The sequence below is a fragment of the Salmo trutta genome, chromosome 39, assembly GCF_901001165.1.
Source record: "Salmo trutta chromosome 39, fSalTru1.1, whole genome shotgun sequence".
Classification (NCBI taxonomy): domain Eukaryota; kingdom Metazoa; phylum Chordata; class Actinopteri; order Salmoniformes; family Salmonidae; genus Salmo; species Salmo trutta.
The window spans coordinates 23174956-23201722 of NC_042995.1; the positions used below are offsets into that span (position 1 = coordinate 23174956).

Sequence of the window (26767 nt, forward strand, 5' to 3'; positions counted from 1 at the left end):
AGTCAAGGGCATGCCTTAACGTAATAAGTGTTAAACCAGCTTTCACCTTTCCAGTTATTTGTAATAAGTGATTACGTCAAGGGATGCACTAGCTAAATGTGGCCCAGGTCTGCGTCCTTTCTCCTAAAGTGTACACTTATCTCCTTTATAATTTGAAAGTAATTGACTAGTAGAAGAGAATGGAAAATTCTAACCAATGCCTACACCAAGGAGGAGAGTGCAGGTAAAGTACAACGGAGCTAGGTAATTTGTTAATGTTTTCAGTTGTAACAAGGGAATGTTGTGCAACCTAAATACGAACATTAAATGATTCAGTAAATTTGAAATATTTTATGTTGGAACACCTGTCACATAACCTAATGAAATATTCTGAGAACATTCAGAACCGATTTTGGTTTGCAGGGAAGACTGTCATAAGCCTTACGTTACATTTCAATAACTTTATTGTATGTTAAGTCTGACGAAGTCTTTCTGGTTTGCCGATAAACTACAAAATAAACAGTTGTTCAACAGAGCAAGTTTAATGCAAGGACAGGCAGAAATAGCAGTTTCGGCATTGTCGCTAAGTGTTAAAGTATATGCAGAGAACAACCTTGACCCACTTCATGACAATCATACTACGACTTGCTATGACTGGTCATGCAATGTTGAGGATATACCTAAAATCATAGGTCAAGTACTACTGTAACATTCTTACATAATAGTACACATGGAATGTGCACAAGGGGAATTACTTAGTTATTTTGACATTGTAGCAATGGCACAAGGAATGTATCTGGAAGAAACCAGTTGGGAGGTATTGTCATGGGAGACACTGCTTACACTAAGGCAATCTATTTGCTATGCAGGTCAGTAGAGCCACTGCTTTTAGGCGGGGCCCAATGTATTCTGAGGTAGGGGGGTAAGGTATTTTGGGTATGGGGGCCAGGTGTGTTGGGGCAGGTGTGGTGGTACTGTGTTGAGGTTTAGCCCTGTGCGTTGGGGTTCCAGATAACGCGTCCGTCATCCCCCAGCCTCACGCCGCCCCCGGCCACCAGCTCCAGGGCGGCAGGGAAGGCCCGGTGTTCCGCCTCCCGGATACGATCTGATAGGCTCTCCTCAGTATCATTCATCAACACCGGCACCGCCTCCTGAGCAATGATGGCCCCGGCATCAACCTCTTCCTGTGGATAAAAGGAAGTTGAGAAAGCTGGGAAATATTTAGGTCCTCTCCAAAGACAACTCTGCCCAAAAGCCTGTTTTAGCAGCGCATTGCCATTTTGAAGTAGTCAACTGGGGGACTTCCTATGGGTTAAAATTTCACTAAGGTAGGGGGCAGCATTTGGAATTTTGGATGAAAAGCGTGCCCAAATTAAACTGCCTGCTACTCAGGCCCAGAAGCTAGGATATGCATATAATTGGTAGATTTGGATAGAAAACACTATTTTAACAGTTTTAGAAACTTTAATGTCTGTGTGTATAACAGAACTGATATGGCAGGCAAAAACCTGAGGAAAATCCATCCAGGAAGTACTATTATTTTGAAAGGCTGTTTTTCCATCGAAAGCCTATCCACCATACAAAGACTTAGGACCCAGTTCACGATCTCTATGGCTTCTTCTACATGTGGGCATTGTTTCAGGCTTTTACTCTGAAAAATTAGGGAGATACAGCACTTTCAATGAGTGGACAGTGGAAATTTCCAGACATGAAGCCAGCGCGTGATGGGGAGCGCGCCTTTCTTGGTTCTCCTTTTCTATTGACGAAGCTTTTGTCCGGTTGAAATATTGATTATTTATGACAAAAACAACCTGTGGATTGATTTTAAACATCGTTTGACATGTTTCTACGAACTTTTATTCTACTTTTTTTACTTTTCGTCTGAGTGTTGAGAGCGCGCTTTGTGCCTTTGGATTACTGAACTAAACGCACCAACAAAACTGAGCTTTTTGGACATAAAGAGGGACATTATCGAACAAAACAAACATTTATTGTGTAACATGGAGTCCTGGGAGTGCCACCAGATGAAGATCAAAGGTAAGTGATTAATTTAAATTGCTATTTCTGACTTTTGTGATTCCTCTCCTTAGCTGGAAAATGTCTGTATGGTGTTTTGTGGCTAGGCGCTGTCCTAACATAATCGCATGGTGTGCTTTCGCCGTAAAGCCTTTTTGAAATCTGATACACTTCTTGTTAATCCAGCCGCTGTATCTTTAATCCTATGTATAACACTTGTATCTTTCATCAATGTTTATGATGAGTATTTCTGTAATTTGATTTGGCTCTCTGCAATTTCACCGTATGTTATTTGAGACAATGCATTACTGAACATAACGCGCCAATTTAAACTGAAGTTTTTGGACATAAAGAGGGACATTATCGAACAAAACAAACATTTATTGTGTAACATGGAGTCCTGGGAGTGCCACCAGATGAAGATCAAAGGTTAGTGATTAATTTAATCGCTATTTCTGACTTTTGTGAGTCCTCTCCTTGGCTATGAAATGTCTGTATGGTTTCTTGTGGCTAGGCGCTGTCCTAACATAATCGCATGGGGTGCTTTCGCCGTAAAGCCTTTTTGAAATTGGACACTGTGGTTGGATTAACAAGAAGTTTATCTTTAAAATGGCGAGGAATTTTAATTATGGGATTTCTGTTGTTTGAATTTGGCGCCCTGCAATTTCACTGGCTGTTGTCGAGGTGGGATGCTAGCATCCCAATGATACCAGAGAGGTTAACTTCTCTAGGTTAGGGGGCAGTATTTTGACGTCCGGATGAAAGGCGTGCCCGTAGTAAACTGCCTGCTACTCAGGCTCAGAAGGTAGGATATGCATATTATTAGTAGATTTGGATAGAAAACACTGAAGTTTCTAAAACTCTTTGAATGATGTCTGTGTATAACAGAACTCATATGGCAGGCAAAAACCTGAGGTTTGTAGTTTTTCAAGTGATTGCCTATACAGTGACTTAGGGTTCATTTTGCACTTCCTAAGGCTTCCACTAGATGTCAACAGTCTTTAGAACGTGGTTTCATGCTTCTACTGTGAATAGGGGGAGAATAAGAGCTCCTGGAAGTAGATGAGTGAGAAAATGACATGAGCTCAGTGGGGCGCACTCACGTGAGTGTTAGCTGTGTTCCCTTTCTTTTTTGAAGACAAAGGTCTTGTCCGGTTGGAATATTATGGAAGATTTATGATAAAAACATCCTAAAGATTGATTCTATACATCGTTTGAAATGTTTACGAACTGTAATTTGACTTTTCGTCTGAACTTAATGCGCGAGCACAGCGCATTTGGAGTCCTCGACCAAACAAAAAGGAGGTATTTGGACATATATATGGACTTTATCGAAACAAATTAACATTTATTGGGGGAACTGGGAAATCCTGGGAGTGCATTCCGATGAAGATCAAAGGTAAGTAAATATTTGTAATATTATTTCTGAGTTTTGTTGACTCCACAAAATGGCGGGTTTGGTTTTGTGTCTGAACACTGTACTCAGATTATTGCAAAGTGTGCTTTCGCTGTAAGTTTTTTTTAAATCTGACACAGCGGTTGCATTAAGGAGAAGTGCATCTATAATTCTTTGAATAACAGTTTAATATTGTATCAATGTTTATGATGAGTATTTCTGTAAATTGATGTGCTCATTCACAGGAAGTTTTGGGAGGCAAAACATTTCTGAACGTTACACGCCAATGTAAAAATGTTTTTTTTTTTGCATATAAATATGAACTTTATCGAGCAAAACATACATGTATTGTGTAACATGAAGTCCTATGAGTGCCATCTGATGAAGCTCATCAAAGGTTAGTGATTCATTTGAGCTGTATTTCTGGTTTTTGTGACACCTCTCCTTGCTTGGAAAATGGCTGTGTGGTTTTTCTTGTCTAGGTGCTGTCCTAACATAATCTAATACTATGCTTTCGCCGTAAAGCCTTTTTGAAATCGGAAAATGTGGTTGGATTAACGAGAAGTTCATCTTTAAAATGGTGTAAAATAGTTGTATGTTTGAGAAATTTGAATGAGATTTTTGTTGTTTTGAATTTGGCACCCTGCTATTTCACTGGCTGTTGGCAGTGTGTCCCGCCGGTGGGACGCTAGTGTCCCACATACCCCAGACAGGTTAAGGAAGGAACACATAATTCCATCCATCATGAGGGATCAGCCAATGAATTATACTTGTGGTAAAACATTCCATAACTGCAGGTGGCAGTAAATCGCCAACATTGGCTTTATACATAGGTATGCACCCTTTCAGTAGTAGATGACCTCAATGGCACTGCCGTGCTCAGACACCATACTGGGAGATAGATACACAAAAGATAAGTTGTCTAAGTCTAGGGTCCTGTCCCGGAACAACCCATAGCCTCTAACCCTGGGCACTTGTGTATCTGAAAGGACTAGATAGGTGTAGGCAATATGGCTATAATTCCACCTAATGTATCAGAGAAATCCGTTTGGAGCTTGTGCTTAGCCCTAGGGGTTTCTGGATAAAGCCTTTTCGGTATCAAGATATGGATAACAAAACTAAATGTGGATCCATTTTTCTAATGTTCTGCAGTGGACCAGGAAACACAGGATAAGTTTGGCTTTAAGATCTGATCCGAGCTGATTTTTATAGCAACATCTGGTTATGGTTAGTATTGGTGAGCTGAGGCAGGATCTGTTCTGAGTACAGTACTTACAGCCACGAAGTGGACAGTGCAGCCAGTGACCCGTGCCCCCGCCTGCAGAGCCTGCTTCTGGGCATTCACCCCCTTGAATGAGGGCAGCAGGGACGGATGGATGTTCAGCAGTTTTCCTACAACACACAAAATATATTATTCTCACATGTGCCCACAAACATAATATCAAAGCATTAACAATAGAATGAAAGCGTACCCAAATATGCTCCAGCCCAGCTTCATCAAAAAAGTAAAAAATAAATAAATTTGGGCGCTCGACTGGGATGAACATTTTAAAAAGCATTCCTTTCCCCATGTAACTTCAAGGGAGAGCAAGTGAAGTTAAGGACTTTTTCTGTGTGATACATTGTCATCACAGATAAAATACACACAAACCTACTATTGATACACACAAAGCTGGGTGGTCCTACCGTTCCATTTCCTGACGAAGGACCCTGTGAGGATCCTCATGAAGCCGGCGAGACACACCACCTCCACATCAAATTCCTCCAGCACGTGGTCAATGGTGCTGTCAAACTCTGCCCGGCTACCGTACAGCTTATGGTCAACCACCCGTGTCTGAATGCCAGACAGAGAGGCCCTTTTGAGGCCCAAGACCCCCGGCTGGTTGGAGATCACCACCACGATCTCTGCTGAGCTGGACGTTCTCTTGGCCTGCTCCATCAGTGCCTGCAGGTTGGTGCCTGACACACACACACAATACACTTAAGGCACTGCACACTAGTATAAAAATTAAACTTATAACTGCAATTAGCTATGGGGCACTAGTATCCACTTAACTGCAATTCTACACATATGTAGGCTCTACTTAGACAACGTTCACAGTAACGAACCATCTGAAATTTGGGTGAACTATCCATTTAACAATGGACTACAGCAGGGGTCTCCAACAGGTTGATCGCGAGCTACTGGCCACGTATGAGTAGCTCGCCAAATAATTCTTAAAATATATGCAATTTTCATGTGTTCCACTGCAAACGGTCATAAACAAGTATCAGACACCGCAAGCCCACAGCTACTATCTAATGAATGCAACACTGACATTATCCCACCCCTGGTTAGCCACTATTGGCTTAGAAAATGCCAAACCTAACATAGCATCTCCAAATTAATTACCAGCGATATTGCTCGTCGGTCTGTGGTGCACGCATTCGTTTATCGCTCCATGTGTAGCCAGTTTACCTGATAACCGTCTTGTTGGTTGACAGAAATTAATTTCCTCATTTAAAATGTTAACTGTAAAGCGGGCTTACCTGGCAGAAGTATATTTTGAGTAAGCATATCATTTGTATCTATTATTTGAAAAGCTTGCCATGACATGAGCAGCAGCAGTATAGAACTGTCGCTAAACTGGCACATTCCTCACTTGCTAGATGCACATAGAAAAAAAAAAGAAAAAAAGGGCAGATGAGCAATTAAAAAGGGGAAAAAGTTTTTGTAAAGTTTTTTTTTTAAGCATCGACATGGACTCAAAACATCGAATTTAGTTGTTTCTCCATGAATAATTGTAATTTTAAGAGTGATTAATAAAAGTGAGTACATAATTTGGGAAAATAGTCAACAATTTGGGGGAATCTCAGATTTTATAGTGCCCCTTTAGTTGTTTTTTAACCATTATTTTACAAGATCCTGAGGCCCAAATTGTCTTTGTGATACGCAGAGTAGGTGACCGGATGATATCTGCATGTGTGGTTCCCATCGTGAAGCATGGAGGAGGTGGGGGTGCTTTGCTGGTGACAGTGTCAGTGATTTATTTAGAATTCAAGGCACACTTAACCAGCATGGCTACCACAGCATTCTGCAGCAATACGCCTTCCCATCTGGTTTGCACTTAGTTTTTTGGTTACTACATGATTGCATATGTGTTATTTCATAGTTTTGATGTCTTCACTATTATTCTACAATGTAGAGAATAGTAAAAATAAAAGACAAACCCTTGGATGAGTATGTGTCCAAACTTTTGACTGGTACTGTATCTATTTCACTGCTATTATCAGGCAGTGAGCAGGCTATTCCTGAGTGAGTGAGTGGTGGGGAGGGCCGGTGGTGCGTGTGTAGAGCAGCGCATGTCGTGACAACTTTTTACTGAACAAAAATAAAACGCAATATGTAAAGTGTCATTTTTCATGAGCTGAAATAAAAAGATCCTAGAAATATTTCATACGCACAAAAAGCGTATTTCTCTCAATTTGTGCACCTATGTGTTTACATCCCAGTTAGTGTGCATTTCTCTTCTGCCAAGATAATCCATCCACCTGATGATTAAACAGCACGATCATTACACAGGTGCACCTTGTGCTAGGGACAAAAGGCCACTACTATAAAATGTGCAGTTTTGTCACACAATGCCACAGATGTCTCAAGTTGTGGGAGCGTGCAGTTGGCATGCTGACTGAAGGAATGTCCAACAGAGCTTTTGCCAGACAATTTAATGTTCTATTTTCTACCATAAGCCGCCTCCGTCGTTTTAGAGAATTTGTCAACACATCTAACCAGCCTCACAACTGCAGACCACATGTATGGCGTTGTGTGGGCAAGCGGTTTGCTGATGTCAACATTGTGAACAGAATACCCCATGGTGGTGGTGAGGTTATGGTATGGGCAGGTATAAGCTATGGACAATGAACACAATTGCATTTTATTGATGGCAATTTGAATGCAGAGATACTGTGACAAGATCCTGAGGCCCATTGTCGTGCCATTCCTCCACCACCTCATGTTTCAGCATGACAATGCACAGCCGCATGTCACAAGGATCTGTACACAATTCCTGGAAGCAGAAAATGTCCCAGGTTTTTCCATGGCCTGCATACTTACCAGGCATGTTACGTTGATATTTTTGTTCAGTATAATAACATGGCACAATTGACAGAAATTAGCCTAACTTTATAAATTTTAAAAATTTCCGAAGTGTTTCTTGCACAGAGATCTTCTGGCCAACTTATCACTCAAACTCTCATGTTGGATTTATCTATAGTTATGCACATGCGCAAAAGGGATTTATTTAAGTAATAAGGCCCGAGGGGGTGTGGTATATGGCCAATATAGCACGGCTAAGAGCTGTTACGTGCGGCGTGCCTTAGTCGTGGTATATTGGCCATATATCACAAACCCCCGAGGTGCCTTATTGCGATTATAAACTGGTTACCAACGTAATCAGAGCAGTAAAAATACATGTTTTGTCATACCCGTGGTATACGGTCTGATATACCATGGCTGTCAGCCATTCAGCATTCAGGGCTCGAACCACCCAGTTATAATTACAAGGTGGTTTGAGCCCTGAACGCTGATTGGTTGAAAGCTGTGGCATATCAGACTGTGTACAACAGGTATGACAAAAAAATAGCCTTTAGTTGTAATATATTGACCATATACCACACCTCCTTCCTCAATCATAGCAGTCAAAAGTCGTTAACTCGACATCCATTGATGGAAAATGATCTGGCGAGTTTAATAAGGGTGAATTATCTTTTCTATTGTGACATTCTTATGCTCACTATTATTATTTTGATGGAAAAACACATTTTTGTTTCTTAGCCTATGTTGTTACAAATTAAGCCGTCATTCCTTCTTAATTTGCTCGATAACGTTATGGAAAAAGGGTTTATTGGATAAATGTGGCAACTTCTCTTGCTGCGTAAAATATTGGGCGGGGCTAGTTTTCAGGCCTTGTGGGTGGGTTGAGGGGTCGTTGGGGCTAGAAATGTTTGCTTGACCTGGCAACCCTGGTGCCGACATTAGTACATAGCCAATTCTGCTACAGAGATTTGATGAGAGAATGCGCGCGCATCACTTGAATATGATGTTTGTTTGCTTGTAATAAAAAATTTAAAAAAATGGTATACACATCTGTTGACACTTGGCAGTGTATTCAATTTCAGATAGTGACACACACCATACGCAACACTAACCTGTGCCTGAGATGAGGACGCCCACCCTGGTCCTCTTGCGGGGGACGGTGCTACTGCTGTCCCCTTGAGATGCTCCGTTCTGCATGGGCCCCAGGTCTACTACACAGGGAGAGGGGCCTAAACGCAGGCTGTGCTTCAGGTTCCTGATCACCACCGGCTCGGCCCCTTCACACAAACACAACTCAGTAAAATGACAAAGATGAATACCACAAAGCGCGGTGTGAGTTAACGGTGTGCGCGTGCGTTTGAACCCATCAATACAAAAATGACATTTAATGTGAACATCTGAAGAGCATTTCCTCATTAACAAGATTGATTCTATTCAACATAGTTTGTTTCCTTATCGCTCTGTGAGTGTACAGAACCTATAATTCCTGTAGCATTGTTATGAGTTTCACTACGCATACTTTAGCTCTCGTCTCTCACCAGGCTGCTTGTGGGCCAGCGAGCCCACAATCCACGCATCCTCGTGGGCTTGGAGCTGCCTCAGAACCCTCTGGGCGTCCGGAAAGGCCACCACCAGCACGGCCCCAAGGCCACAGTTGAAGGTGCGCCCCATCTCCTCCTCACACAAGCCCCCCTCCTCCTGGAGCCATGAGAACACAGGAGGGATGATCCAACGGGAGGCGTCTGGGTGGGACAAAGCACACAGAGCAGCTCACACACGCATTCAATATGAAGTAAATACCAACCACAGTTTAGGGTTGACCCCAATTAGTCGACTGGTTGATTGTTTGGTCGTTAGGCTGTTGGTCAACCGAGATTATTATTTAAGTCGAGCAGTAACACAAACACGTATATATTTACGCCCATCTCAGTGAACTAAACGATTGCGGGGGCCTAGACTAAAAGCCAATTTATGCTTGAGCTGAAAGTATGGTCGGAGGCTCAATTGCAATTACGGAGCCTCCAGAGACATGCATAGGCCAATTCGAGCTCCGTACCACCATGCGCCTCACAATTTCTTGTAACAATGCTGAGGGCTCTGTATAGCTCCACATTGACATGATTGGTTGAAGGTAGGTGGGGGTGGTACCTCCTGTATAAATACAAACACAATTCCTTGACCACAATGCTCAGCAAAGCGCAAGAATCAACTTCTGCTGAGGCCATATCACTGTAAATGCTGCATGACAACGCAGATGTTAGATTGACCATGCGCCCAGATGAACAATGCACTTTTCCCTCCAGAATGCGCTCTCCCCCATCCATTTTTATGACTTCATTTTTTCGCATATATCAATTCCCCATTACATAAAATCACTAGTAGTACATTTACCACTCATTCCTAATCTACAATGTTTGTTAAAGTAATTTATTTCAATGCATTCAATATTATTATTCCAGTCTTCCCGGTATCATTGTCAGAGTGGACACATTGTATGCAGAGTGCACAACCTATGCGACACTTGTGAGAAACAAGTTAAGGTTTATTTCATTCTATTTATGAGTTTTAGTCATCGTCTTTTTGTTTTGAGCACTCCTGCCGATGTTGAGTAAGGACGCGCACACAAAGGCTTATAGGCTACCTGGCCTGTGCGCAAATAAATGTGCCGATTTGGGGATCTGCTAGTATTTCTGATTGGCTTAAACGCACCACCCCTAATGATCTGCGGAGCTTCTCAAAGTAATGTTTCCTTCACCTCAAAACAGCAAGCAAACAAAGTCTGTTTTTACATCCTTTGAGAATTACAATAGTTCCTCAATGCATTTGAAAAATCTTTCCAGTGGTCTCCCTTTCGATAACCATGTCATGCTCTGATCCAATGGAAAAGTCATAAAGGCCTACCTAATTACTTCTTATTAGTGCTTGACATGGACTGAAATAAGTTCCGGTACTCATTTTGTGTGCTGGTACTGTTTATATTTAGGAGCTCCACAATACCTTTTAGCTAATATTCTATAAGAGGAACAGGAGCTCAAGCAGTAGAAAATGTGAGGTGTCGGTACTCAGCTCCGGTGAGCTCCTGCCCAAGTCAAGCTCTGCTTCTTATCCCTTGTGCAAATAGCCTACAGCTGTGTCTGTCCCGAGCTCACTGGCGCTGGAAACGGAGGGCCCAGAATATTTTAGACATCGTTTTAAGTTCGCTAGAGCAAGCTTCAGGCCAGGCCCAAGCAAATAGATGATACAATGTTTCAAGTTTGTTGCAGACAGGCCATGTGTAACCAATGTGATTTATAGGATATTTATTTTTAAATCAGGATATTTTCTACCTGCAGGCTGCAATTTTTATTTGTTGGCTTTATACATAGTTACATATTTGTACATAGTTGTCAATGGCAATAAATACATTTTTAGGTGTGTATCATTTCCATTTAGATAGAATTTTGATTAACCACATGACAATGACTTTGAGATAAGACGATATTATCAATTAAACTGTTTCGCAAAAATGTGCATATGAAAACCATAACTGGCACGCAGATAGGTGAAAATGGTAAGATAAATTGGCATTCCACATGAGAAAGGTTGCAGACTCCTCTTGTAGCCTATTACCGGCACTTCAGGAGAGTAATGGCAGAATCTGCAAAAGTCAGCACGAGTGGGAGGAGAATAGTTGGTTCAGGTTAAGGTTTTTTGCCTTCTGGTTATCTAGATCTCGGCACCCGAGGCATTTGTCTTATTTCATCAAACGGTAAGCTTTAAGCATCAGACAAGCTCAATGCATATAGTTGATTTAATTAAAACAAATAGGGTGTGTCTATATGGAAAAATACATGTTAAAAAATTTTAACCAATCGATTGGTTGAAAGAACAGACAATTTTCGGTCAACTAAGATTGGTAGGGCTGTCTCCGACAAAAACACAGTTAGTACAACTCAAAACAGCATCAGGTATCTGATATGGACAACTGTTTCATCCTCATATACATTGTTTACCACTACACTTTAAAAACCAAACATGGGCAATAAGAAAAGTGTTTTTCTTCTCTCTCACCCAGGTCAACGGACAGTTCCTGAGGCAGCACTCGGGGGATGTTCTCCAATAGGCCGCCCCCAGTGATGTGGGCGTAGGCCTTGATGGCGCCGCTGCGCAGGATTGGCAGGAGCAGGCGGCTGTAGATCTTCGTGGGCGTCAGGAGAACCTCGCCTGTCAATCAACATGGGGGGGGGGACTTTAGACTGGGAAAAGGGACCTCTACGGGGAATTACTTTAATTATGATACATTGGATTTATAGAGCACCTTTCTAGGACCCAGATAAACTGTACAATAATACAATTGAACAGTACAAAAGAAAACCAATAGAGAATGGGATAAGACCGCTAACAGGCAGGAAGATAGTACAAGGTAAGACACCTCACGCAGGTGAACCCTACTTAATGGAAAATATAAATGACCACAAAAGTGTCCATTTACCTCCTTTCAAGAGAAAGTACGAGAGAAGAAAGATTGGGCAGACACACCCAGAGAAATTCTCTCTCAAAGAAACATAAGTCTACTCTGTGTAAGAGCTTGTATGATCTCATTAACCTACCCACGGTTTGTCCAGGTTTCCCGAAAGGTGCAGGGGAGCTGTAGGTGACTCCTGCCCTCTCCAGGACCTTCCGAACCAGGCTGAATCCGTTGCTGTGCACCCCAGAGGAGGCCACCCCGATGAGCAGGTCTCCCTCGCAGATGTCCCCCAGCCTGGGTAGCAGGGCGCCCCTCTCTACTGCCCCAACACAGAACCCTGCCAAGTCGTACTCTCCGGGGCCGTACACCCCGGGCATCTCCGCAGTCTCGCCGCCTAGATGAACGAATAGAAAAACGCACACAGTTGTTAACAGAAATATATGATCAAACACACATACATGCAGTTGCAAATGTGCGCGCACACACAATATAGAACCCAGAAATTGATGGCTGGCTCACACCCAAAATACAGATGGTTTCCAGTGTAGCAACTAAAACCCTACTTTGTTGTTTTCGCTACACCCCCAGTATACAGCCAGCATCTCCACTTTCTTACCGCCTGAACACACAAAATAGAGCGCGCACACACACACACCCATCCATGTATCTTAACGATGACAGACTGTCCCCCTCACCCAGCAGAGCGCAGCCCGCCAACCCGCAGGCCTCGGCCACGCCCCTGATCACGGCGGAGGCCACGCCCACATCCAGACGGCCACAGGAGAAGTAGTCCAGGAAGAAGAGAGGCTCCGCCCCCTGGGCCAGCACATCGTTGACACACATGGCCACCAGGTCCTGTCCCAGGGTGCTATGCTGCTGGCATGCCTGGGCAATCTAGAGAAGGCAGAGATGAGGGCAGAGGTGAAGTCATGAAGAGGTTGTACGATCTTAATGTTTTTGTGATTCCTGGCATAATCTCTCCTCACCTGCTTAAAACACATTAGCGAAGGAGGTCTAAGGATGGGGACCTTGGACCTTCTCCGCCAATACAGCAGAGGCAAGGAGACGGGATGTGAGGAATCAGAGTAATTGAGAAACAGCTAAAACATATGCACATGATCCTACAGCTAACTTTGCAAGGCCAAAAAGACTGATAAAAAAAAAATAATAACAAAAAGCCTGTACTTGGAATATTATGCTCCCTAGCTTTATTCCAGCACCAAAACATGCAACGTGGCTGGCTGCAATGTCTCATATACAGTTTCTGTTTTGAAAAGTCATGCATACCTTGAGCTTGGTCCCTACTCCGTCTGTCCCAGACACCAGGATGGGGTCGATGAAGCCTGCAGCTTTGAGATCAAAGAGGCCGGCGAAGCCTCCCAGCTCAGCGTTACACCCTGGTGGACAGGAGGGGAATAAAAGCTACTGTTTACTACACACTCACTGGTCTTTTACAAACGAAGAACACATCAGGGAAAAAGTTATACACCAATTAAAAACATAGAATATTATTACAATTTTTTTTTTACTATCCAGTCTAGGATCAAAGAAATATCTTGTTGATGTAAAGGTAACTGGCGAAATAAAGGAATCACCAACATAAAGTGTCTTAATAGGGTGCTGGGCCACCACGAGACGCCAGAACAGCTTCAATGCGCCTTGGCATAGATTCTATAAGTGCCGAACTCTATTCGAGGGATTCAACACCATTCTTCCACAATAAATTCCGTCAACGGTGTTTGTTGGTGTTCCCATTAGTGTTCAATTGGGTTGAGATCTGGTGACTGACAGACACACTTTAAACCCCCTATGCTCCTTTGAGACCCCTCTATCAAAGTCACAGATCCCATGGTAGGAAAATTAAAATGGGCAACCAGGCATTTTTATGCATGACTATAACAATGATGGGTTGTTAATTAACTCAGGAACCACACCTGTATGGAAGCACCTGCTTTCAATATACTTTGTATCCATCATTTACTGTGTTTCCTTTATTTTGGCAGCTACCTGTATGTCTTAAATAATTAAAATAATCAATCAATCCATCCACCCATATGTAAACTCAGGAAAAAAAGAAAAGAAACATCCTCTGTCAACTGCATTTATTTTCTAAATCAAAAGTAACAGTATCTGGTGTGGCCACCAGCTGCATTAAGTACTGCAGTGCATCTCCTCATGGACTGCACCAGATTTGCCAGTTCTTGCTGTAAGATGTTACCCTACTCTTTCACCAAGGCACCTGCAAGTTCCCAGACATTTCTGGGGGGGAATGGCCATAGCCCCCACCCTCCAATCCAACAGGTCCCAGACGTGCTCAATGGGATTGAGATACAGGCTCGTCGCTGGCCATGGCAGATATCTGACATTCCTGTCTTGCAGGAAATCAGCCATACTGCTCGTTCTGTGCGTGGTGGCATTGTCATGCTGGAGGGTCATGTCAGGATGAGCCTGAAGGAAGGGTACCATATGAGGGAGGAGGATGTCTTCCTTCATCCTCTGTGACCTTAATTGTCTACCGTCTGTAAACTGTTAGTGTCTTAACGACCATGCCACAGGTGCATGTTCATTAATTGTTTATGATTCATTGAACAAGCATGGGAATCGGTGTTTAAACCCAATGAAGATCTGTGAAGTTATTTTGATTTTTTACGAATTATCTTTGAAAGACAGGATCCTGAAAAAGGAACGTTTCTTTTTTTGCTTATTTTATATTGGTGAAAACTAATTTAAGCTTCCTGCAGCAATGTGTTTGTAGTTCAAATCGAGAAAACTGTTCCAAATTCTGTTTTAGTAAAACTGTAGCGATTGCACAGTCTACAGGTACAGTATTTGTTAAAGCCCTGGGCACTACAATAAATCACTTACTTTAATTATCCAACACCCAGATAAAGTAGACAAGACAAATAACCTAATTTATTTCCTCAGGTTCATTTCACAAGGGAAGGACAATCATTTACCTTCTTGGTGCTTCATAATTAGTTGGATAAGTTGAAACCATGATAGGTTGACTGAGAGACTGCTTTAGAGCAGAGCATGTAATGAAATGCCCAATCCCAAACTGACCCCAAGCATCTTGTCCCTCTAAAAATAGGCTAGGTATAGGTTTTTGCCATAAGTGTTGCCCAGCCATTCCACTTATTTGTTCAATTCCAGTACCAGCACACCTGATTTAACTAATCAGAGGCTTGACGATTAGTTGACCGGAATAGTTCAAAAGGTGGAATTGGAACTGGCAGGGTACTCAGTGAGATTTGTGAAACTAATCATATATCCAATCTTACACAGATCATTACAAGTGGATAGGTATGAGTTTGGGAAAAGCACTGCAGTTCTTCAGGCTGTCTAGCTAGTAGCTCAGCTGTAGCTGTTCTGATTAACGGCAATGAGAGTGGGTTGACAATGAGAGTGGGTTGACGTGACTACCTGAGCGAGAGGTGGCCTTGGCAAATGGCTTGATCATGTCTACCAGCCGATTTCCCGCGGCGATGTCCACTCCGCTGTCCTTATAAGTTAAGCCTCTGTTGGGGGAGGGACACACAGCAAGGGTCATAGGTTATGGTGAGACGACCACCCAATCAGGCTTGACCTATTTGCCCTCTACCAATGTCAGAGTGATGCAACAGGCTATTATCTGTCTATGTCAAATCAGGTGGTCCCTCAACTCAGCTTCTACCTCACAATACCAGAAAAAGTTTAATCATACGAATCTAAAACAATAAAAACTCATGTATAAGAATGACTTTGGGTCGACCAATTCTTAACAAGGGGTACAAATCATAAGTCATGTGCTAGCTAGGCCAACCTACAATTTAATGCAGGTTACCAGGATAACACCAATCCAACATAAATAACTAGGAATGTTCTTCAAATATGAAAACAAAAAGTCAGACTGGAATTCTACACGATAACAGTATGCAGAATGAAATGTAACTAGACAATCTCTACTGGAATGTGAGAGTTCATAGTAAATTCATACTAAATGCACATCGTTTCTGGGCCAAATGTACAGTTGAAGTCACAAGTTTACATACACCTTAGTCAAATACATTTAAACACAGTTTCACAATTCCTGACATTTAATCCTAGTAAAAATTCCCCGTCTTTGGTCAGTTAGGATCACCACTATTTTAAGAATGTGAAATGTCAGAATAATAGAGAGAATGATTTCAGCTTTCATTTCTTTCATCACATTCCCAGTGGGTCAGAAGTTTACATACACTCATTAGTATTTGGTAGCATTGCCTTTATAATTGTTTAACTTGGGTCAAACGTTTCGGGTAGTCTTCCACAAGCTTCCCACAATAAGTTGGGTGAATTTTGGCCCATTCCTGCATTCCTGGTTGTAGGCCTCCTTCCTCACACACTTTTTCAGTTTTGCCCACAAATTTTCAATAGGTTTGAGGTCAGGGCTTTGGGACAGCCACTCCAATACCTTGACTTTGTTGTCCTTAAGCCATTTTGCCACAACTTTGGAAATATGCTTGGTGTCATTGTCCAATTGGAAGACCCATTTGCGACCAAGCTTTAACTTCCTGACTGAGGTCTTAAGCTGTTGCTTCAATATATTCACATCATTTTCCATCCTCATGATGCCATCTATTTCATGAAGTGCACCAGTCCCTCTTGCAGCAAAGCACCCCCACAAAATGATGCTGCTACCCCAGTGATTCACGGTTGAGATGGTGTTCTTGACTTGCAAACCTCCCGCTTTTCCTCCAAACACAACGATGGTCATTATGGCCAAACAGTTCTATTTTTGTTTAATCAGACCAGAGGACATTTCTCCAAAAAGTACAATCTTTGTCCCCATGTGCAGTTGCAAACAGTAATGTGGCTTTTTTTATTGCGGTTTTGGAGCAGTGGCTTCTTCCTTGCTGAGCGGCCTTTCAGGTTATGTCGATATAGAACTCGTTTTACTGTGGATTTAGATACTTTTGTACCTATTTCCTCCAGCATCTTCACAAGGGCCTTGGCTGTTGTTCTGGGATTGATTTGCACTTTTCACACCAAAGTACGTTCATCTCTAGGAGACAGAACGCGTCTCCTTCCTGAGCGGTATGACTGCTGCGTGGTCCCATGGTGTTTATACTTGCGTACTATTGTTTGTACAGACGAACGTGGTACCTTCAGGCGTTTGGAAATTGCTCCCAAGGATGAACCAGACTTGTGGAGAACTACAATTTTTTTCTAAGGTCTTAGCTGATTTCTTTTGATTTTCCCATGGCATCAAGCAAAGAGGCACTGAGTTTGAAGGTAGGCCTTGAAATACATCCACAGGTACACCTCCAATTGACTCAAATGATGTCAATTAGCCCATTAGAAGCTTCTAAAGCCATGACAATTTTCTGGAATTCTTCAAGCTGTTTAAAGGCACAGTCAACTTAGTGTATGTAAACTTCTGACCCACTGGAATTGTGATAGTGAATTATAAATTAAATCTGTGTAAACAATTGTTGGAAAAATTACTTGCGTCATGCACAAAGTAGATGCCCTAACCGACTTGCCAAAACTATAGTTTGTTAACAAGAAATTTGTGGAGTGGTTGAAAAATGAGTTTTAATGACTCCAACCTAAGTGTATGTAAACTTCCGACTTCAACTGTAAACATCAGACAAACAGAGGTAGACTTTGTCTAGGGTTAGTCAATACTCCCTCCTGTCAATATGTACTCAAACAAAATGTAGGGTTCTAACATTAAGATGGTCAAACTATTACAGTGAAATGAATGAGGAGTGTTTGTGTGTTCAGTGCATGTCCACCCTGTCCACTCACACACACCTGTGCTGGGTGAGGTGGGCGATGGCTCGGTGACCGATGTCACGTCGGTACACTGCTCCCGGGAACCCCACAGCGGCCACGCCCCGATTGGCTGCGTGCACGGCCATCTCCAGGGACGACCTAACAGCGGTGACAGTGAGGACACGCCCCCCGCTGGAGACAACACCCCCTTCCTTCAGTGACGTGCCGGCGTGGAACACCTGCACCCCCGTCTCCTCCACCTGAGACAGACCTGAGAGAGAGAAGAGAGTGGAGGTCGACCGATTAATTAGGGACGATTTCAAGTTTTCATAACAAATCGGTATTTTTGGACACCGATTTTTTTTTTTTTTTTAGACCTTTATTTAACTTGGCAAGTCAGTTAAGAACACATTCTTATTTTCAATGACGGCCTAGGAACGTGGGTTAACTGCCTTGTTCAGGGGCAGAACAATAGATTTTTACCTTGTCAGTTCGGGGATTCGTTTTTGCAACCTTCCGGTTACTAGTCCAACGCTCTAACCACCTGCCTTACATTGCACTCACGAGGAGTCTGCATGGCAGGCTGACTACCTGTTACGTGAGGGCAGCAAGAAGCCAAGGTAAGTTGCTAGCTAGCATTAAACTTATCTTATAAAAAACAAAATCAATCTAACATAATCACTAGTTAAACTAGTAATATCAACCATGTGTAGTTAACTAGCGCGTCCTGGGTTGCATATAATCGATACGGTGCCTGTTAATTTCTTATTGAATCACAGCCTACTTCGACAAACGGGAGATGATTTAACAAGCGCATTTGCGAAAAAAAGCACTGTCGTTGCACCAATGTACCCAACCATCAATGCCTTTCTTTAAAATCAATACACAAGTATATATTTTTTAACCTGCATATTTAGTTAATATTGCCTGCTAACATGAATTTCTTATAACTAGGGAAATTGTCACTTCTCTTGCGTTCCGTGCAAGCAGTCGAGGTATATGCAGCAGTTTGGGCCGCCTGGCTCATTGCGAACTGTGTGAAGTCCATATATTCCTAACAAAGGCCGTAATTAATTTGCCAGAATTGTACATAATTATGACATAACATTGAATTTTGTACAATGTAACAGCAATATTTAGACTTAGGGATGCCATCCGTTAGATAAAATACGGAACGGTTCTGTATTTCACTGAAAGAATAAACGTTTTGTTTTCGAAAGGAGTTTCCGGATTCTATCATTTTAATGACCAAAGGCTCGTATTTCTGTGTGTTATGTTACAATTAAGTCTATGATTTGATAGAGCAGTCTGACTGAGCGATGGTAGGCACCAGCAGGCTCGTAAGCATTCATTCAAACAGCACTTTCGTGCGTTTGCCAGCAGCTCTTTGCGAATCTTCAAGCATTGCGCTGTTTATGACTTCAAGCCTATCAACTCCCGAGATTAGGCTGGTGTAACCGATGTGAAATGGCTAGCTAGTTAGCGGGGTGCGCGCTAATAGCGTTTCAAACGTCACTTGCTCTGAGACTTGGAGTAGTTGTTCCCCTTGCTCTGCATGGGTAACGCTGCTTCAAGGGTGACTGCTGTCGATGTGTTCCTGGTTCAAGCCCAGGTAGGAGCGAGGAGAGGGACGGAAGCTATACTGTTACACTGGCAATACTAAAGTGCCAATATGAACATCCAATAGTCAAAGGTATATGAAATACAAATCGTATAGACAGAAATAGTCCTATAATAACTACAACCTTTTATTTTTTTTATTTCACCTTTATTTAACCAGGTAGGCTAGTTGAAAACAAGTTCTCATTTACAACTGCTACCTGGCCAAGATATAGCAAAGCAGAGTGACACAGACAACACAGAGTAAACAAACAAGCCAATAACACAGTAGAAAAAAAAGAAAGTTTATACACTGTGTGCAAAAGGCATGAGGAGGTAGGCAATAAATAGGCCATAGGAGCGAATAATTACAATTTAGCATTTTAACACTGGAGTGATAAATGAGCATATGATGATGTGCAAGTATAAATACTGGTGTGCAAAGAGCAGAAAAGTAAATAAAATAAAAACAGTATGGGGATGAGGTAGGTAGATTGGGTGGGCAATTTACAGATGGACTATGTACAGCGATTGGTTCGCAGCTCAGGTAGCTGATGTTTAAAGTTGGTGAGGGAAATAAAACCTAAAACTTCTTACCTGGGAATATTGAACTCATGTTAAAAGGAACCACCAACTTTCATTTGTTCTCATGTTCTGAGCAAGGAACTTAAACGTTAGCTTTCTTACATGGCACCTATTGCACTTTTACTTTCTTCTCCAACACTTTGTTTTTGCATTATTTAAACCAAAATTGATTTTATTGAGGTATTATATTAAGTTAAAATAAGTGTTCATTCAGTATTGTTGTAATTGTCATTATTACAAATAAATGTATTTAAAAAAAAAAGAAATTGAAGGAAAAAAAAATAAAAAAAAAATAAATATATATATAATATATATATATATATATATATATATATATATATATATATATATAAATAAATAACAATACAAAAAAATTACAAAAAAAAGATTAATAAACAAATAATTTAAAAACAATACAAAAAAATTAAAATGAGGAGAGTTCCTAATCTCCCCCTACTTTAAATCAGTTGTAAGCAAATATTCTAAAATCCACATTTAAATTATAATTTTTTTAAGTGCATTTTTTCACCAGAGATACATTTCCATAAAAGTAACTTCTGGGGTTAAATTCCCAAGTCCCGAATAAAAGTTAAATGGGTTTCCATTGCGTTTTCAACTCAATTGATGGTTGTGTCACAATAAATGTGTATATCACGAATGGGCACACTCTAGTCTTGGCACGTGTGCTCTATATAGAACGGTTCGCAGATACAGCGCTGGTTTAACCCACATGAGATTATTGTGGACAAAAAAAAAATATATTTTTTTATTTGTCAAACAGCAGCCAAGGATCCATTATCATGTCACCAGAATAATATAATATTTATTGAAAAGGAGAAAAGCTTATCACTGTAAACTTTCACCACCCTGTGAAGTTCATCACTCATTTCAACTTTTCCACTCAGGGCCCCCCTTCCAGCATTATAAGATATCTGGGCTAAAAAACATTGGACATTTCTGACAAGTTATAAATAGCTCTAAGTTATGCAATGACTGACATGACAAGAGGAACTGATGACCCAATTTACAAATTGCACCTTATGCATTCTACTACAACTTTCGAGAGCAAATGTTATGAAATTAGTTGATAGGTCGGTTGTTCAGTATCGGTTTCGACTGACAGCAAATCTGTTCCAAACGGGAATATTCACTAGGATCAAAAGGGAACCATACGAAAGAAGAGGAAAACAGAATGAAACGTGGAGGAATTTGTCCAACGGAAACGTATTTCCGGTGCAAAACACTTTGCAACAGTGTGACTAATGAATACACCCCAGTCAAGTAGCGATCGACAGAAGCGTACCTACCTGTGATTGCGACACCTTTCTTATAGGAGCCGGGGTAGCCAGGGCTGGCCATGACCACGGTAACTGCAGAGCTGTCCTGGTGCCACTCAGGTGCACTGGATGCCAACTTCCCCTCCAGGGTGCTCTGGAGCACCTCATACAGGTCACTCTTCAGCAAGGGCATCAGCACCTGGAACAGGGTCACATTCAGTAGGAAGAAAATATTTTGATTCAGAGTGAAACAGGGATGTAATACTGAAATTTCCATTTTCCCACTACAAAAAGTTTAGGTACGGTTTGCCCAACTGAACATGATTCAGGCAAGATCTGAATTGTCCTAATAGGCACAGATTAAGGACCAGTTCATACTCCATTTATCTTAACCTTACCCATTAGTGGAGTACAAGTGCAAAACTTGACTTATCAGCTCTATGATGATAACATAGATCAGTGACATATACCAATAACACATGCTCACAGACACACACAGTTAACCAACCTGACACTCTGGGTCGCCAAAGCGACAGTTGAACTCCAGGACCTTCGGCCCCTGCTTGGTCAACATCAGCCCAGCATACAGCACACCTGATACAGGATGACAAAATGTAAACGAGTGAGTGAGACAAATAAGAGAGAAAGAGGGACAAGATTTTGCACCCCTTTCATTTCCACTCAATAACCAGTGTGCTGCCTGCAGTTCATTACTCACCCACATAGGGAGTTCCCTCCTCCTTCATGCCATCCACAGTCTTCTGGAGGACAGTCTCTGTGATCTGCTGCAAAAGCTCCTGAGACACCTGGACACAAATGGACATTTGATTGACAGACAGAGGACAAACAGATGGACAGACAATAGCATGTTGTGCACAGAGAGAGAGAGTCCTACACATTCTGAGCAATGTGAGACAATGGTCGGTGGTTGTCAAGTGTGCGTACCTGAGGGGTGGGGCAGTAGGCCCCCATGCCGCCCGTGTTGGGGCCCAGATCCCCGTCCTGCAGGCGTTTGTGGTCCTGGGCCGGGGGCATGGGGGACACACTGCAGCCATCACTGAAACACAGACACTACATAGGGAAGGAGAGACAGAGAAAGTAGTTAGTAAATGCCAATAATGGAACTGCATATTGAATTGTCGTCAGGGTACATACAGGCCGACATTTTGCACAAGCAAATGGCAGTGAGCAAAATAACCATAACATTTCAAATAGACATGGAAAGCACATTATCCAATGTATTCTTTGCATAGATCTGTGCCATTTTGCGTGACGAAAATGTTGCCCACTGTGCATGTAAACGTGGGTATTTCACAAGAAAAAGAAAGAGGACCGGACACTCACAGACACTTCTTCTCCCTCCAGCAGTTCCTCCACCACCACAGTCTCCCCGGCAGAGCCGAACGTTTTGTCCTGCAACACACACACACAAACACCTTATCTTTAAAATGGGAGCTGGATTTGTCGAGTTGCAACGAATACAACTGGTGTAGAACTGCTTGCTTACCAGCCCTTCCCAACGATGCAGAGTTTAAAAATATAAAATAGTAACAAGAGGAATAAAATAAAGTACACAAGAATGGAGCTATATAAAAAGGGAGTACAAGATCAATGTGCAGAGGTACGAGGCATTTCAGGTAGATATGTACATGAAGGCAGGTTAAAGTGACTCGGCATCAGGATAGGTAAGAGTAAAATAAAGAACAGAGTAGCAGCAGGAAATTATGAGTGTAAAAGTGTGTGCGCACACGCACGCCCATTTGTTTTGTCGGTGTGTGTGCGCGTATGTAGTGTGTGAGATTGAGTGTGTATATATAGTCTAGTGAGTGTGCATAAGTGACACCTCATCTCCCCCAAAAGATCAACATTCAAGGCCGAGCGACATTCTTATGAAAACTGCTGTACTGAGGCACACACACAGATACCATTTGTGACAATCAAAAGAGAATAGACTGTGGAATTCTTAACTATTAGGGTGGGAAATGCAAAACTAACTTTGGGTCACTTTGAAACGATACCTTCATTATGTCCAGCACAGCCTGGCAAGCCTCCTCCTGGTCCTTGGCCACAATGACACCCTTCCCTGCAGCAAGGCCGCTGGCCTTCACCACCAGAGCAGGAAAACTGGCCCTGGGGTCAGGGTTTAAAGGTTAGAGAGCCACAGAGGCAGGGTCAATTATATTTCAGTTCAGGAGATGGGTAGAAATTCATCTCACAAATGACACATTGTTGAGATGACAGACTACTTGGACTTGTCCAATTAGAAACACTTTTCCCATGAACATGACCCATCTAGCCAACAACTTCACCCCCCCTCCCCACCCCAGCCCAGTACTGACGTGCGGATGTAACTGCAGGCCTCCTGGGGGTCGGTGAAGGAGCACCAGTTGGCTGTGGGGATGCCGTGACGGTCCATAAAGGCCTTGGAGAAACTCTTATTGGCCTCCAGCTGGGCAGCCTTCGCCGAGGGGCCGAAACACGGAACCCCTGCCGCTTGCAGGTCATCTACCATGCCTGGGGGGGAGGGGGGGGGGACCAGAGAAGAATGGGAGGAAAGGAAAAGTATTATATTCATAGTGCATTGATACTTATATATTTTCTACACTTTACTTATCCAAGTGAGTCAATTAAGAACAAATTCTTGTTTACAATGACGGCCAACTTGACATTTCCTATGTACCTGTACTGTTTCAGAAGGCTGAATATGAAATGGGGAAGATAAGGATGTGTGCCACTCACCTGCTGCCAGAGGCACCTCGGGCCCTACCACCACCAGCCCCACACTATGCTCCTTACAGAACTGAGCCAGGATGGAGTGGTTACTCACAGACACCTCTGTGCAGAGGGGGGAGATACGCACACACAAATTTTAGATGCAACGGAGTGGCTAAGAGTTTTTCTAGATGATACGATTCCTGGTAATGTCAGGTGATCATAAAAGACCTCAGACAGATCATGATGTGAAACAACAGTTATGTGTGTCCTTCTCACCAGAGTTGGAGATCTTTCCACAGTTGGCGGTGCCAGCGTTCCCTGGCGCCACCAGGACCTGCTGGATGTGTGGTGACTGTGCCAGCTTCCATGCCAGGGTATGTTCCCGCCCACCACTGCCAATCACCAGCAACCGCACTGCCATGGCAACTGAATGACAGGTAGATGGAAAAACCAATCACACAACATACACACGTGATCAAATCACATCACCGAACCAGGATGGTGCTCAGTAAGACAACATCATGGAACTTTCAGACAGAAATATATTCTGTAGAACAGACATGCTTCTGACATGTAAAATAAAGAAACTTGTCAGCTCTATACAACACATTTCTATCTGCAACCTTCAGAACATTGCACCCTTCTGAATTCAACCCAGGTTAGTCACTGGGCATTAACAGCGACAGTAAATAAAACAGCTTCTCAAATTACTAATTTATCATCCATAAAGGAAGCTATTTAATTGCATGTGAAAATTGACCTATGGTGCAGGGAGCCTGCAAATGAGGACCTTACCCAAGGCCTCATCACCAGGCTGCTGTGAAGGATTGGTGACCTTTTGCTAGGGCCTAGCATTTAAATCACCTCTTCATACATCATATTGGTAGGGACACTGCCACCCATAAAAATCTGTCTCCAATTAGTTGTCATTGTCCAAGAGCCCATTCTGTGTAGGGACCCATTAAAAACTGTGTAATTTGCATAAAAAAACAACCACATTTTAAGCAACATATCATGTATCATTGTGTTAATGACAATAGAAACAGGTTGGGGGGGCCTAACATGTACAATCCCTTGAATACTGTTTTGTGTTTAATTTGCCTCAGAAAGACGTAGATCAGGGATGGGCAACGGGCAGCCCAAGAGCCTCGGATCAATTTCCAAAATGGGGAACGATGTCGGGGTCTCAACTTACTGTTCAGTTAGACTAGACAAGGTGCAATATCCACATTTGGTTATGGATCAGCAGCTTTTTATTGTTCTTCTTACATCAGTCACTGACAGTCAATTAGACCATGTCAGCAACATTTTGGTGCGGGATTGCTGAATTAACGGCCAGTGGGCCCCCCGTTGATTTTGTTAGTCAGTCTCACTCAGATGTCATATAAAAACAGATCTGCAACCATTTCTCTCCACTGTCAACAGGGGAGCCACTCAGGTGGGGTGGGTAAGGCTGTGGGTATGCAGACCGTCGAGCAACTGTGCCCATCATTGAGTTTTTGGTGGCCCCCACCCGCATCTGAGTTTGCTATCACTGTTGTAGATGGCCAGTACTTGGGTTGAAGAAGTGGTGGGCATGCACCTTTGCCCCAATCAATACTCCCCCTCCCCACAAACAAACAAACTAGGGGCTCAGAGTGTAAACCAGTCCTATCTCCCATTTTACCAGGCAATGTTCAGTTGCCAAACGTTTTGAACGTTGCAGATTGAAATGTGTGAATAGAGTCGATGTGCTTCCTTACTCTACATATCAGAGAGGCTGTTTGATCTACATAGCCCATTTCTATCTGAACGTTGAATCCTGCTGAACATGCCTCTGGAACGTCATGGCTAGAAGGGATCAGTTGCCAAATTAACGTCAGAATGTACTTTTCATGGCAGGTTAGGAGAACATAAGCAGCATAATTAACACCTAATTATCCTAACCTGCTAAGTTAAAGTTAGGAAAAGGGTTAGCTTAAATGAAATAAATAAACACATTTTTACGTTCAATTTGACAAAAAGCTGGATCCCTTCTAGCCATGACCCCCTGGAATGGCATATACGCCTAATGATACAATTCCTGAGGAGTATGTACAACATCTAAATTACATCAGCAGACTATCAAATATGAGCTTTCACACAGATAATGTGAGTAACATGATGCGCGTGGTTCCCAATTAGTCGACTAGCTCCCTTTGATTGGAAACACGCATGTGACTCACGAGGCAATGTGACTACTCATTTACAGAGAATTGAGAACTTTTGAAGAGAATTTACTAAAATGTATAAATGATTGTCCGCAGCTCATCGCTTTTATTTTAAAATCAGCACAATTGATGCAATCAGCACTAAAAACACAGGGTGGACAAGGAACTTTTTTTACAAAGTTTGTTGAACAGCGATGGCAGAAGAAGCCCACTGGCTACAATTTAACATGTGGGTGGAATGGGTCCACAAGCAAAGTTAAACTACATAGTTAGCTAGCTACAACTGTAGCCAGTTAACTCAAAAGCTGTAGTTTCGCCACACTATCGTTTGCTAATTTCATTGACGTATCTATATATTTGCAGCCACATGCAAAAATACTAACAATAATCACCCGCTTTCGCAATGAGCCGTGTTCTTGTAGTTTTACCTAGGTACTGTAGCCAACTTCCCCAGTTGATTCCAAATTATAATTAGCATCACGATGGTAAAACTTCGATTCAGTGACCACACGCGCAACACTGCAAATTCTCATGAAACAACTTAGATTAAGTCTATTAAAGCCAAACTCACATGTATCTTGTGTAGTGGCGAGTTCGTATTTTTGATGACAGAGCCCACGTCCAAATGTACTTTCCTTGCCCACGGCTAGGGGAGACTACCCTGTGTGCACGCGGAGTATTGCAGCGTTAAATTTCTAGTCGAAACTAGCAAACTCGTACATTTTAGCCTTTAACTGGTTCTTGTTATAC

General features: G+C 42.4%; 1 protein-coding gene across 1 annotated transcript; it reads right to left on the reverse strand.

Annotated features, from left to right (window-relative positions):
- Positions 1 to 505: 505 nt before the first annotated feature.
- gart (phosphoribosylglycinamide formyltransferase) lies at positions 506 to 26740 on the reverse strand. Its single transcript, XM_029741666.1, has 21 exons — positions 26589 to 26740; positions 24105 to 24254; positions 23853 to 23948; positions 23453 to 23627; positions 23132 to 23243; positions 22458 to 22526; positions 22059 to 22184; positions 21832 to 21919; positions 21622 to 21707; positions 21144 to 21312; positions 17692 to 17923; positions 15337 to 15431; positions 13201 to 13310; positions 12609 to 12807; positions 12056 to 12307; positions 11517 to 11669; positions 9005 to 9208; positions 8579 to 8743; positions 5078 to 5350; positions 4668 to 4783; positions 506 to 1163 (listed from the first exon to the last, which is right to left on the reverse strand). The coding sequence occupies exons 2-21, from the start codon at positions 24247 to 24249 to the stop codon at positions 966 to 968; spliced, it is 3063 nt and encodes a 1020-aa protein (XP_029597526.1). The 5' UTR covers positions 24250 to 24254; positions 26589 to 26740; the 3' UTR covers positions 506 to 965.
- Between the last annotated feature and the right edge of the window lie 27 nt (positions 26741 to 26767).